This window comes from Tenrec ecaudatus, chromosome 7 (genome assembly GCF_050624435.1).
Source record: "Tenrec ecaudatus isolate mTenEca1 chromosome 7, mTenEca1.hap1, whole genome shotgun sequence".
Taxonomy (NCBI): domain Eukaryota; kingdom Metazoa; phylum Chordata; class Mammalia; order Afrosoricida; family Tenrecidae; genus Tenrec; species Tenrec ecaudatus.
Window position 1 is genome coordinate 67,757,538 of NC_134536.1, and position 13,767 is coordinate 67,771,304.

Genomic DNA, 13,767 nt, shown 5'->3' on the forward strand with positions numbered 1-13,767 from the left:
ATAATACCATTAACAGAGTGAATGCTATAAAATTTAAAGTAGTGTTGATAAAAGGATACATGTATAGGAAAGTCTTTTAGGCTAAAATACACAGGATGTTTACTTGTACAGGTTAAAAACTTAAATAACAACACTGTTTTAAGACCGTGCTAACGGTTAGAGACACAAGGCAAGCATTTCAGTAGTGCCCAGTCACTAAGATAAAACTATGCCTGCAGGACTGAGACATGGCACAAAGAACAAAGTGTGGAGAAAGTAAATACATGGTAGTCTTCAGTTGCCAGTTATTGGGCATCCTCAAAAGCAAGAGATTTGAAGCAAAGTCCACTGGTTTCCAAATCGACCTTAGGACACCAGTCCCCTGCTTCTTTTCACACTGGAGTATTTCAGTTTTAAGTAAAAAGAAGTGTTCAATTCCTTTAATCTGCAAGGCAAAATCGGGTTCCTTATGGAATTTAAAATCCCTTAGTTCTGATGTCTGTGAAGAATGATGTACACTTCAAAATGACAAAATCTAAAATCCAGGTAGCCTATGTAACATGTGGCTTGAGTCACGCTATGCTGAAGAGAAGCTCAGTGGAAAAATGCATGGTTAGCAACATACCCCTGGGTGGATTCTCCTATTGGGAGTCTACATAAGTAATGCTGTGTTTTCCCCAAGAGCAGGCTGCCTCTCTGGTTCATCCACCACCAGACGTGAAATCACCTTCACACCCCCACCTCCTCTGCTTATGAATTCCCATATACATGCATTGATCACCATTATAGGAGGTCTGTTAATTTGGGGTAACCGTGGGACAAGGCTGAAGGGCAGGAACTAGTTGGTCCTGTCACTTTCCCCCTATATGAGAACTGACCCCAGCTGAGGTGATGCTTCCAGTGAAGACGTGGAGTTTAATGTGTGCAAATATAGGAATTGATAAATGGAGGATAAGCATTTGATAGACACGCCAACACATCCGTTATCTTTTGATTCCATTTTCCCATGGACTTTTTGAAGACCGTCTTATTTAGTGTAGGCAAGATAAGATGTCCAATGTTGGCATAATCTGTTTAGGTTTTCCTCAGTGAATTCTTTACTCTTGAATTTCAAGGGAGGTGGGGAAGAAAATTTAAAAATCGAAGAACTGAAAAGTACATTTTGATTTTTTTTTTGGCGAGAGCTTACATAGCAAATTGTTCCTATTTAACAGTTTGTATAAAATTGTTCAGTGACTGGTTGCTTTCTTCACAATGTTTCTACATCTTCACTCACTTATGGTTGTTCAGTTTCCAGTAATCGACTTTTCTTGCCCTTTTCTTTTTTGCTTTAATTGTTGACCATTTAGGTGATTTTTTCGGAGTGCTCTACGTACAGGTAACAGCCTGGTTTATGAGCCAGTCTGTTTTAGCTACAGCCACTGTGTTACTTAGCTAAAGAGTGACTTCACTCAATCGTCTTGTTTCAAAGTTTAAAGGCTATGTTTCAGGGCAGTATCTTGGGGTTCCCTTTAGTCTTAAATAGTCCAGTAGGTGGATTTTTAAAGAATCTTAGGTTTGTTCCCTATTTTTTCCCATTCCCTCAGGATCCGTCAGTGGTAGGCCAGCTGATCTGAATGGCTGTTAGTGGTACCTGAACTCCATCTATTTCTTCTGCTCTTATTTCCTCCACCGTTTCTGTACAGAGCAGTTGTGCGAACATCAAGGGAAGACTGCATAGTTTAAAATAAGGAAAGATGTGCATCAGGGCTTCATACCTCTCACCATATTTATTCAGTCTTATTCAGCCCGTTTCCTGAGCCAATAATCAGAGGGAATGGCTTATATAAAAAATATGCAGCATCAGAATTGGAGGAAGGCTTATTAACAACCTGAGATATGCAGAGGACACACCCCTGCTTCCAGAAAGTAAGTGTGACGTGAAGCACATGCTGATGCAGATCAAAGATTGCAACTTTCAGCATGGATTACAACTTAATGTAAAGAAGAATAAAATGCTTACCACTGAACCAGTAGGTAACATGATAATTGGGGAAAAGGCTGAAGTTGTCACGGAATTTGTCTTGCTTGGAGCCACAATCATTTGCTCGTGGAAGCAGCAGAGATCAATAGATGTGCTGTGCCGGGTCAGTGTGCTGCACAAAACCTCTTTAAAGTGTTGAAAAGCAAGTATGTCCCTTTGAAGACTTAAGTTGCACTTGACCCAAGCCATGGCATTTTCCATGGCCTCATATGATGTGAAAATTGAACATTGAATAAGGAAGACAAAGAAGGATTTATGCATTAGAATTGAAAATACCATGGACTGCTAGGGGGAAAATAAACAATGTCTTTGAAGAAATAAGGGCAGAATGCTCGTTAGAGGCAAGGACGGCAAGACTTCATCTTACGTGCTCTGGACATTTTATCAGGAGAGCCCTGGAGGAGGACCTCACATTTGGTAGCGAGGCAGTGAAAAAGAGGCCCTCACTAAGGTGGACCAACACAGTAACTGTAACAACGTTCTCAAGCATGAGAGTGTCAGCATGAAGCGGGACCCAGCAGTGTTTCTGGAACCGATCTGAAGGAACCCAACAGTAGTCCTGTAGACTAGTTTCTTCTCTGAGTCTCTGGGTTTTAATTTATTCTTTTGCTCTGGATGAGTAGAGATCAGTAGTTGTATCTTTTATGGTTGTTCACAAGCTGTTAAGATCTCAGAATCTGCTCAACAAACTAGGGTATAGAATGTTTATGAATTATTAATATTATGCCAGTCGAATGAGTTATCCCAAGAGACTGTAGTCCTAATCCTTCAGACCCAGAATACCAGTCACACAAATTGTGTGATGTGCCTAAAAAATATCCATAACTGTATGCCCTATGTGGTTTACTATATATCTGAATTTACAGTACTTAGGTAGAGATGCATGTCTATGTGCATATACATGTATATGTGACCTTGTATGCAATCTTGGTGGTGGTAGGAAATTCTACTTGTCCAATTTCTTTTACCAAAAATGTCTTTTTGTCCTGTTTACTTCTTAGTGACATTATTTGTCGTGTTTAAGCTTTACCCACATTGAGTACTAAATAATCAGATTTGTATTTGTATTTAACACTAATTCACCCAGAGTGTTCAGAAAGGTAAATATTTCTATAAGGTTTGTTTTAGAAAACAATTACTGGATCTGCTCTCTGTGCCCACTACCTTCTCAAGGCAACCCTTGTCAACTGCTTGTTTTTTCTAAAGAGAATTTAACTTTATTTTACATATTAGGAAATCACTTAATCAAAGGTAAGATCTATATTTATTTTAATGTCTACTTAGGGTCCACAAAAGATAGATGTAAAAAATGTGTTGTCTTTGGGAAGCAAACAGTGAATGTGGGGGTGGGGGAGATGGGGCACCAGAACTGATTGTGATGACGTATCTACAACACATTTTAAAAGCGATTTAACCATGGAAACGTATAATATGTTAATACTCTATTAAAAAAAGAAACCAAACTTGACTGATGGCTACCGTGGGTGAAGGGGAGAGAGTTGTTACTGAGGGGACATGGAGTTTATGCTAATGATGGTGCAGTAATTTGGAAAAGAATATCAGTAATGGCTATACAACACAAAGAATATAATCAGGGGCACTGAATTATACAGGTAGAAGTTGGCCAATGTTTTGTTGTGTATATATATTTTTATTTAAAATTTTTTTATTGTTTTCCTAAAATTTTTATTGTTTTATTGGCACACGATCCGCATATCATACAATTTAATAGTTTATTCATATCCATAAGAAGTGTACAATTATTACCCCAATCAATTTTAGAACATTTTCTTATTTTTTCCCCCCATGGCTAAATTGCTTTTAAAATGAGTTGTGTAAACACAATTCTAGTGCTCCCTTCCCACATACATTGTCCACTCCCTCCAACCCCCTCACTCTCCCTACCTGCCAGCCAGCGCTCCTACCTCCCTATAAACCCTTGCATCTAGCTGTCTGCATCTACTCCTACTGTGCGTTCACCTGTTGTAATGGCTTTAAATGCTTTATCTTCCTCTTCATGGTGTTGTGGGTTCAGTATTGGACTGCTAACTGAAAGGGCTGCGATTCAAACCCAAGAGATGCTCCACTGGAGGACGATGAGACTGTTTGCTCTGGTGAAGATTCAGTCTCTGGAACCCTGTAATAGGGTTGCTTTTAGTTGGAATCAACTTGTTATCAACTGGGTTATCAGAGTATTGATTTTCTTTTTTTTATTAGTTGTTTTATTGGGGACTCATACAGCTCTTATCAATACATACATATAAATATATTGTGCCAAGCACATTTGTATATTTGTTGCTGTCATCATTCTCAAAACATTTTCTTTCCACTTGAGCCCTTGGTATCAACTCCTCATTTTTGCCCCTCCCTCTCCCACAGAGTATTGATTATCAAGATTTTCAAGAGCTCTTTTTTTTTCCTTCCTCAAGAGCTCTTTTTAAAATATAAAAATCAACTTGTTCTTGTTTCAAGGACGCTATCTGTCTTATCTCTGAAGTTATTAAATACAGTTTTTCTTTTGAAGCTTTTTTTATGGCTTCTGTTTTCCCCCTAAATTTTTGTCTGTTTGTGTTACATTTACATTTTGTCTTTAAATTAGTTGTCTTTCTAATTTTGCAGATCACCAGAAGGCTACTTGAAGTGAGATTTGTCAAATATAGGCTTCAGAGTATGGTGGTCTGCTGGGGCATTTTCTTTGTAGGATCTTTCCTTTTTTTAATCATTTTATTGGGGGCTCATACAACTCTTATCACAATTCATACATACATCAGTTGTATAAAGCACCTTTTGTCAACTTATTTAGTCAATTACAGTTGGTTTTGCCAGATTCCTCAGAGAAAGCCCTTGCAAATGCCAGGAAGACATTAGCGTTCTGCATGCTGAGTAGTGCAGAAAGTTTTTGGACTTCAGTGCTCTGCATGTAAATTGGCACTATTCTCACATTTTCAGTGTGGTGCGTTTGCTTCAGCACGCCTTGTGTCATTGCAGAGTGGGGAAGGGCTGGGATCTAAGAGCGTGAGTCTTATTAAATAAACTTTCACCAATTATTGACCCTTCAGGAATTCGATCACTTGAATCATTTGTACTACTGGTTTAGGATTCAGCTTTTTGTTCTGACAAGTCTGATACTTTCTCCTTTCTGGTTTCCAGAATATGTTGCTATTGTCTTCTCTCCTGTTCTTTATCTCTGCAATGTCTGTCCTTTCAGGAAAAGTAATTCACTATAATTGCAGCGGGCATTCGGCAGATGTAGGAGCCATGTATATATTAAACCTGGAATTTTAAACAAATCACATAAATGCATGACTGTATACATTTTTAATGCTATATCTTTTAAACGAAAGAAAATGAAATGAAAAATAGTATAACCCAAAGTTTTAACAGTGATTATCTTTGAGTGGTAGGATTATAGGTGTTTCACATTTATTTAAAGTTTCTTAATATGATATATGCAAGATATGTTATACTTAGAGGTAAGAATATGGCACTTGCTGAATTAATTACCTTTTTACCTATGCTTCCTTCCAGGGAAGTGCAGATATGGTGTATTGCATTACCAATTGAGTTGGTTAGCAGTTTGATACCACCAGCCACTCTACAGGAGAAAGATGAGGCTTTCTACTCCTGGAAAGATGTACAGTTTTGGGAAACCCATCAGGGCAGTTCTACTCTGTCCTGTGGGTTGACACTGAATCCACTCGATGGCACTGAGTGTGGTGTTTGGTTGGTTTCTCTCAAGGCCAGCTGTGCGCAGGGTTTCTAGAGTTATCTAAGTGGCAGAATATTTGGTGATATTAAACCTACAACACGCTTGACTTTGAATTACCTGGTGGTGTTAACTTATACCTTCATGTTCATTTTGCCAGAATAAAAACTGGGAAAAAAATTTGGGCTCAGAATATCTTTACTTTGTATGCCATGTTTATAATTGAGAAATAATTAATCGCATTATTTATTTGCTGCTTTTGTATGAAACACTCTTGCACAAATATTAAGTAATTCAATGGCTGCACAGATACACTGGTTGGCTGTGAATGGCCGGACAGAACTACTTCATGACCTTGTGCAGCATGTCAGTGACGTCGATGTTGAAGATGCGATGGGGCAGACAGCGCTGCATGTGGCCTGCCAGAATGGTCACAAGACGGTAAATTCTGCCTTGAGGGCCTTTGAATTAAGTTGCATGTGTTTATTTAGGAAAACCTTGACTTCATGGAACCATTTTCACTGTGTTGATTTGGGGACACACAGCATCACAGCACAATCTTAGAACATTTTTTGTATTTGGGATTAGAAATTTTTTTTTGATATTCTTAAAAATGCTTCTAATTTGGATTTCAAGTTTTTCTTGGTCATTTATTTCGTAGCAGAACACTGAGTACATGTGTCACTTTATGTCCATACTAACAAAGCCCAGTGCCATAGAATCTCTTCAGACTTAGAGTGACCCCAAATACCTGAGAGCAGATAGCTATAGTGAATTTGAATCTTGACCTTGTGGTAAGTCCAGTACTTGCCTCACAGCACCACCGGGGCGCCTTTTAATGCCCATGATACTCTGTGACGTAGAACACTTTGTAATCTGGATTACACCGTGTTGTCGGGACCTGCTTTTTCTTTCGCCTCTTAAATGAGCTCAGTGCCTAAGCAGTGATCGTCAGGTGTGCTGAGAAGTGTTCACTTTTGTGTTTGGTCCTCAATCCATGTGTTTAGCCATTTCTCCAGATCTGGAAAGGTCCCTCTTGCATTTTCCTTAGCCTGGTAGCTTTCAGTCGAGCTGACCCTTTAGCTGCTTGGGTAGTTTTTTCTTTGGTTTTGATGTTCTTATGATTGTCTAATGCACCATGCCTAAGTTGGTGGCAGTAGCATTCACTGTTTCTCCACCTTCCTGTAACCAACCACCTGGTGGCGCAGTGGTGACTGTTGGACTGTAACCGGAAGGTTAGTCGTTTGAAAGCAGCAGCCGCTCCAAGGGCAAAAACGGGGCCTCTGCTCCTGTACAGTCATGGAAACCCACAGGGGCAGCTCTCCCCTGTCCGGTAGGGTCACGATGAGTCTAATGGGCTTGTTGGCCGCTAGGGAGGTGTTGAGTAATCTTTGTTTCACTTCCAAATTGACAGTTCCTTTGCTACTACTAGCACTGGTTTTGTTGCAATTGGAAGCTTTGATGTACTGCAGTATTTTCCCAAGGAAAGTTAAACCCAGTGCTACCACAATTAAGAGATGCATAACAGGTAAGGTTGGCCACTGCTGAAGAATCAAAGCTTATGCTGTTACAAGGTAAACTTTTTAGTTAGAAAATGCAGTACATTTATAAGCCAATAAGTAACATAGGCAATTATTATGACTGTTAGGACCTATGTATGAGAGGGCTTCACAAATTTATGGGAAAATGGAATTAAAAGAGAACTGATTGTTTCCATGAACGTTTGGAGGCCTTATGTACTACAGAGTACATGTGTTCTGCATCATTAGTCACCTGGCAGCACAATTGCTTTGTGTGCAAGGGTCTTGAAGTCCACATGTATGTGGAGAACTGTTGAGTTTGCCCTTTCTTGGTGGCATAGTTGTCGTGTGTTGGACTGCTGACTTCACAGTCAGCAGCTTGAAACCACTGCCCACTCTGGAGGGAAGACGAGGCTCTCTACTCTTGGAAAGAGTTGCTGTCTTGGAAACCCACAAGGGCAGTTTTATCGTGCCCTGTAGGGTCACGGTGAGTTGGAATCCACTTGATAGCAGTAATTTGAGTTTGAGTTCTCCGTTTGGGATTTCTGCATTCTATTGTAACGTTACAGGACTGTGGATGTATAGGAGGTGGACATTGCCCGTTTAGACATTATGCGGTACAGGATTGTACATTAACTTTATGTAAAGGTGGCATGTTTATATGACATTTTGACAGTTAAAATATTCTGTTTCATCAAATACATTTTTCATAATGTTCACTATTAAATCTTAATTACTGGGATTACATATTGCAGGTAATCATTATATTGATTAAATAGTTCAAGTTGGGCTATAATAATTCCCCGCTTTTGTGATATATGTTGCAAATACAGCAGTGGGGGTGATTTTCTTTCCTGGTTAGATTTGTAAAATCACAATTTTTTATGGTATAACTTTCCTTTTAGTCTTACATACACATATTTGCCTTTTGAAATTGCTAATAGTTTTCTCTCTCATTTAAGATGTTTTGCTGCTTATATAAAAATTGTTGTTTTATAATATTAGATTGGATTTATGCCATACAATAGTTTCTCCTCTGGTTATATTAAATTTCTCCCAACTCCAGCTTTCAACATTCAGTATTGTGTCTACCGAGTATGCTAAGTAGATATTTATTGATGACACAGTGTTATTTATTTACTAGCAAACTACAGCAATGACAGAAACAGTGCCAACCAATTTTTGTTGCATGTGCATGTTTTTCTTTTGGTTGGTTTGTACAAATTCATGGAGTATTTTTGTTGGGAGAATCCCTAATGGGATCTTTTATTCATCTTTTTTTTTTTCACCACCGGTTTCTCTAACTTGGTTTCAGGAGATGGGTCCCGGATGTTTAAATGTGTCAGGCTGGGTTGTCCAGAGAAACAAAACCAGGGACTCTCATATAAGTATAGGAAAGAGCTGTGTATCAAGAAGTAATCATATCAAGAGGCATCTTAGCCAGTCCACCTTAAGTCCACCTTAAGTCCACGAGTCCCTTGCTAGCTAGACTCAAGTGGCTGCAGGCCCATGGTGAAGAAAGAGGCAGGAAGCAGAGCACTCACAGGCCTGTGTGTGCAGTCCCCTGGCTCCAAGGTCTGTGGAAACATGGCAGGGCGCCGAAACTCGCAGGGTTGGCGGCCCACAGGGGGCTGCTCCTGGAGGCAGACACAGTCCCAGCACAGTTCCAGGAAGGAGGAAAGCTAAGGGGCAGAGACAGGGAGGGTGGATTCCCCGCCCCCCTCCGCCCCCAGTGTCTCTCTTATAAAAAGGCTATGCCCACAGGAGGCACCAGTGGGCTATGACCTGATTGACAGCTTGAACTCCCCGTACACACACACAAATCTAACCACTACCACTTCACCTCACAGAATACTGGGCTTCTTCAGAGAGAGGCATAAATTGGTGTTCTCTAATGTTTAATAGGGTTTGGAATAAGGAAGGATTAGCATTATTTCTCTCCTGAACACCGGTGTTCATTGGTATACTTTGTGTTTTATCATGTGGAAAATAATTCCGTGTTCACAAGCACTGTACCTTTTCACTTGTTCTTACTTTCTCAGAGTCATCTTTTTTAAGTTAGAGGAAACTCAAAAGCTTGATGTGGGTAAATCTGAAATGTTGCAATCTTGAATACGCAGGATCTTAAATAGCTATTGCTTGTTAGAGAATGAATTCTGCTCAGAATTCTGAAAAACAAACAAACAACACCCCACCTCACTGCCATCAAGTTGATTCTGACTCATAGTGACCCTACAAGGTAAGGTAGAACTGCCCTTGTCGGTTTCTGAGCCTGTGCCTCTTTATGGGATATGGACCTGCTGGTGGCTTCAAACTGCTGACCTTGTGGTTAGCAGCTCAGCACTATTCCACCAGGGCTCCCTGGCAACTTTTAAGAGGACAGAAAAGCTCCTACTTTAAATGCAAACACGCTGTCAGAACAGATGAATTGAATGACATAATCTAAGATTTACAAAGCCTACCCTGTTGCACAGGAATATGTATAGAAATAAACAAAACTGGAATCTAAATTCAGATTAGAATTGATGCCACAGTTTAGCTGCCTGGAATTAGTGGTGCAAAATGTCGGCACTACTGGTTCCCCTCGAAATTAAAAATTGCCTTCTGAAGCTGTTGAAGATTAGCTAGCATAAGAGTAATATACTCCATATGGTTTATATTCCAAGCCAGCTTTGGTTAAGTAATGAAAAATTCCTTGTAGTCAAGATGTACTGCCTTTGAAGAACTGTATTATCAGAAGATTTATAGGGGTCCTGATTGCACTGTGGCAATGAGTTTCACAAGATGATATTTGCAAATAAAAAGGAGAAAGACTATGTTGTCTTTTGATTGGTTGATTGGATTGGTGAGATTCCATTATGCTAATTGGTCATTTATAATCACTGCAATAATCATCTACAGATAAAGGGAACACTAATTGGCACAGTTTTCTGTAGAATCTTTGGTGCCGCTTTAATCTGGGAAAGAAGAAACCTTGAAAATTCAGTCTGTTTCCATGTGCCCTGAACACATCGTAGGCTATTCCTAGCTATTCCTGAATTTGTAGGGTATGTTCACATCTCAGTGGACAAGCATCTCCTAGTACGTTAAATATAATTTATTTAGCTATGAGATATGATAAGTTACTTCAGGGTAACAATTATTGATTTTAAAATGTGGTTTTGCCTTTCTATAGTTGAATGCTGACTATAGAAATGCTTTCTCATAAATAACTTATTTAAGTGGCTAGTCAAATTTTCATTGTCTCAATATGTCCAGGTAAACATCTATCAGAGTACATAGGTTTCAGGATTTTATTTCTAAACCTTAAGCAAAGCTTGGATAATGATTTTACATACACACACACACACACACAAATTCATGGGGAATTTCCTTTATTAATTCCACTTATCAAGTAGTGACATTTTGAAATTTCCGATACACACATACAAATGTGTGTGTGTGTGTAGCAGAATTAAATGTAAAACTTTATAGTAGAAAAGAAACTCTAGTTACAAGTATTAAATGTGCATACTGACTTTTTAAAGAGACAGCAGATGATAAAGAAATTTTATGAAACTAATCTCATTTTAGACCATTTTTCAACAGTGCACTGAAAAGAATTTGAACAACTAAGTTCCCACACGTTTTGTAGCATTCTCTACTGAATACTGTATTCTTGCTATCACAACAAGAAATGTTTTTTCCGAATGACATTTGTCTTTTAGAAGTAGATCTTTTGAAAAGAGGAAAGATTTGGAAGAGCAACTCTTGTTTATCCTAACTAAGAAACCAGGGACCTTTGCCATGGTTTCCCGTAAGGTCTGTCTGTTTCGTTACGGGTAAGGATGGTGAAGGTCCTCATTCTTGTTGGGAGAAGTGGTCTGGACTGTTGAGTGCAGGGTAACTGTTCTCTCCACATAATAGAAGGAGGGTTTTACAGTACTCCCCCTGTTTAAAAATGATCAGGTGAAATAAGTGGTCATGCCGTAATTACTTTTATACGACTTTCTTTAGATCAGCTACTGTATTGCATTGTCAGCTGTACAGTCCTGTTTATGGCACATCTTTGGACTGACTTTAAAAATCATTTCAGGGTTCAGTTATTCAGTTGAATCTTTTCTTTTTGTTTTCTACCTTATAAGATGCATTCTGTTGCCATTTAAGAGCAGAGGTTGGAAGTAATGGGAGACATTTACCAGCAGTAATATTGATTACTGCAATTTCTACTACTATTTAGTTTCAGTAAGTTTAATTCGATAGGCTCACAGGCAGGACTGTGGGCCGGTCACTAATTAGTGAGTCTGCCACTTTTCTTAGTGCCTAAGTTATTTGTGTGTAGCCATGCATCATGTAATCAGAATTATTCTTAATAAAAAATAACTTTTTGTTGTTATTGCTGGTACTTTATCATACAGGACCAAAGTAATTCAGATATTTACTTGTGGTTTTAGTATTCAATACCCCTTTTTACAGGGATTGTGGTGTTTTGAGAATTGACATTGATAAAATTGAGTAGCCTTGGGTTTCTTTGTAATTTGTCTGCATATTGGGCACAGGTGGTCTTGGTTAGTCAATGCATTCAATTAAATGGCTTTTACAATGAAAATGAAAACAAATTGAGCCAAACATTAGCTTTGTACATTGACGTTTCACTAATCATAGTGTCTCTTGAAAGTGTGTTTTTGTTGTAGGGTTCTCTTGAAGGTCATGTGGAATCGTCTTTTTATGTTTTTCTTTCTAGATTCTTCTCCAGCATGCATTTCTTATTTAAAAGACGTGTAGGAGGATGGGTTTTGATTTGGAGGGGTGTTGAAAGAAATGGAAAATTTTGAACTTTTGAAAAAGCACATTTTGCTTATTTAATTTATTTAGCATATAATGGTTTTGGTTTACCATAGTGTATAAAATTATGCACATTTACCTAATTTGAAGGATATAGGTAACCAGCTATCAGCCACAGATGTTGGTATACTTCTATATGTTTATACTTAATACATTGTTAAGTACTGAGCATGCTTTTTATAAGTCAGTGAGAAACCATAAAAGCTCGACAGAAGAAATTGTGCCCATCCTTGTGAATCATAATTGTTAACTTTCTTGGACTTCGTGGTGTGTGGTCTGCTAGGCAGACATGCTGTGTAGTTGTCACTGAGGTATTTGTGTGTAGGGAGGTTGAAGAATAAGAGACTTGGTAAAATCAATGGAATGCGAACGAGTCGGGGGGAATTCTCGTTCATTTTTCTAGGGGGCACCCATGGCCATCTCGCACCTTAGATATTTTGCTTATTTATGTTTTCCACTAGGTTGTATTCTTTATGAAGGTAGGACTTTTTCTTCATTTTGCTCATTGTTGTAACTCCACTATCTTGAGTAGGCCTGGCCATATAGCAGACATTGAGATTTCCATTGAAAGATCGATTGAGTTAATCCAATGCAGTATTTTAAACATTATATCCAGATTTTATCTATTCTTTTGTACTTTTAAGTGCAGTGCATTTTAGTGGTGTTGATTTTCATAAAAGGTCTCCCCTGATTTGTTTTGTATCCATTGCTGGATTAAAAAAGTCATTCTCTTTAATTGTGTTGTGCTTTAGGCTTCTGGATAGTTTAAAATTCTCAAGTAGTAGTTTCTTCAAGAGCTGAAGTGTTTATTTAGTAAGTGCTCAGGACATATTAGTTCTCCACCTAAGTCTTAGTAGTGTATTGTTTTGCTCTTTGTACAAATATTGATGACTCTTACACAGTCAAAAGCATGTTATTTTACAGCACTTTTGAAGGATATATACAAATCTATAAAATGTTCAAGTCGTTAAGTTCAGGCAATAAGTATTAGGGCAGTTATCTATCTGGATCTTTTATGCTGAGAGCATTTGCATGTATTGTCAGTCAGCAAAAATTACTTTGTCATTCTGGCTAGACTTTTTGCTTTACTATGGAAATATTATCACTTTGGATTATCTAAGAATGAAAATCCAATTTGTACATTAAAGTCTGTCCAATTAAGGTGTAGTCAGGGACCCTGGAGAGCTCACCTTTCCAACAGGGCTCAGTGGGGACTGCGGAGCACTAATAGGGCTTGCTGTCAGTGCCTGTTCTCCTCGTGCGGCTCCAGGTAGACTTGCTTACGTCCTCGCCAGCTGCTGCCCGCGCTCTGCTAATGACTGAGGGCCATTCATCTGAGCCCCCTGCTTTACTTGCATTATCATTACTCTCCCCCCTCGGAGAACTAGCAGGACATTTTTTTAAACTGTAATTTAGGTTCTCTGTGATTTTCTTGCTGCTCCTCCTATTATACCATTTAATGAATAATTGACTGAATCCTGCATTATCCTCCCCCTTCTGTTTCAGAGCTTAAAAAAAAAAAAGGTACTAGAAAGCAAGTATCTTTGTCAAAAGAAAGATTTTGACTTCTTATTACAAGTGATACAAGACACGTTTTATTTATCACATTCAAATTCCTCTATTTTTTTTATCCTCTCAGGGAAGTGTTTCTTACCTACCCTCTTCATCTTTAGTCACAAGTGAAGTTACTGAGAGCTTTTTCATAAAAAACCGAT

General features: G+C 38.6%; 1 protein-coding gene across 4 annotated transcripts in view; it reads left to right on the top strand.

The window, feature by feature from the left end:
- Positions 1 to 13,767, top strand: part of HACE1 (HECT domain and ankyrin repeat containing E3 ubiquitin protein ligase 1) — a 112,706-nt gene that overhangs the window by 19,700 nt on the left and 79,239 nt on the right. For 2 of the 4 annotated variants that reach the window (XM_075554721.1, XM_075554722.1), the window contains exon 6: positions 6,018 to 6,149. The exons of the other annotated variants lie outside the window; for them this stretch is intronic. In XM_075554721.1, coding sequence (XP_075410836.1) covers positions 6,018 to 6,149 — 132 coding nt within the window. The remainder of the gene's footprint in view (positions 1 to 6,017; positions 6,150 to 13,767) is intronic. 4 annotated transcript variants of the gene reach the window in all.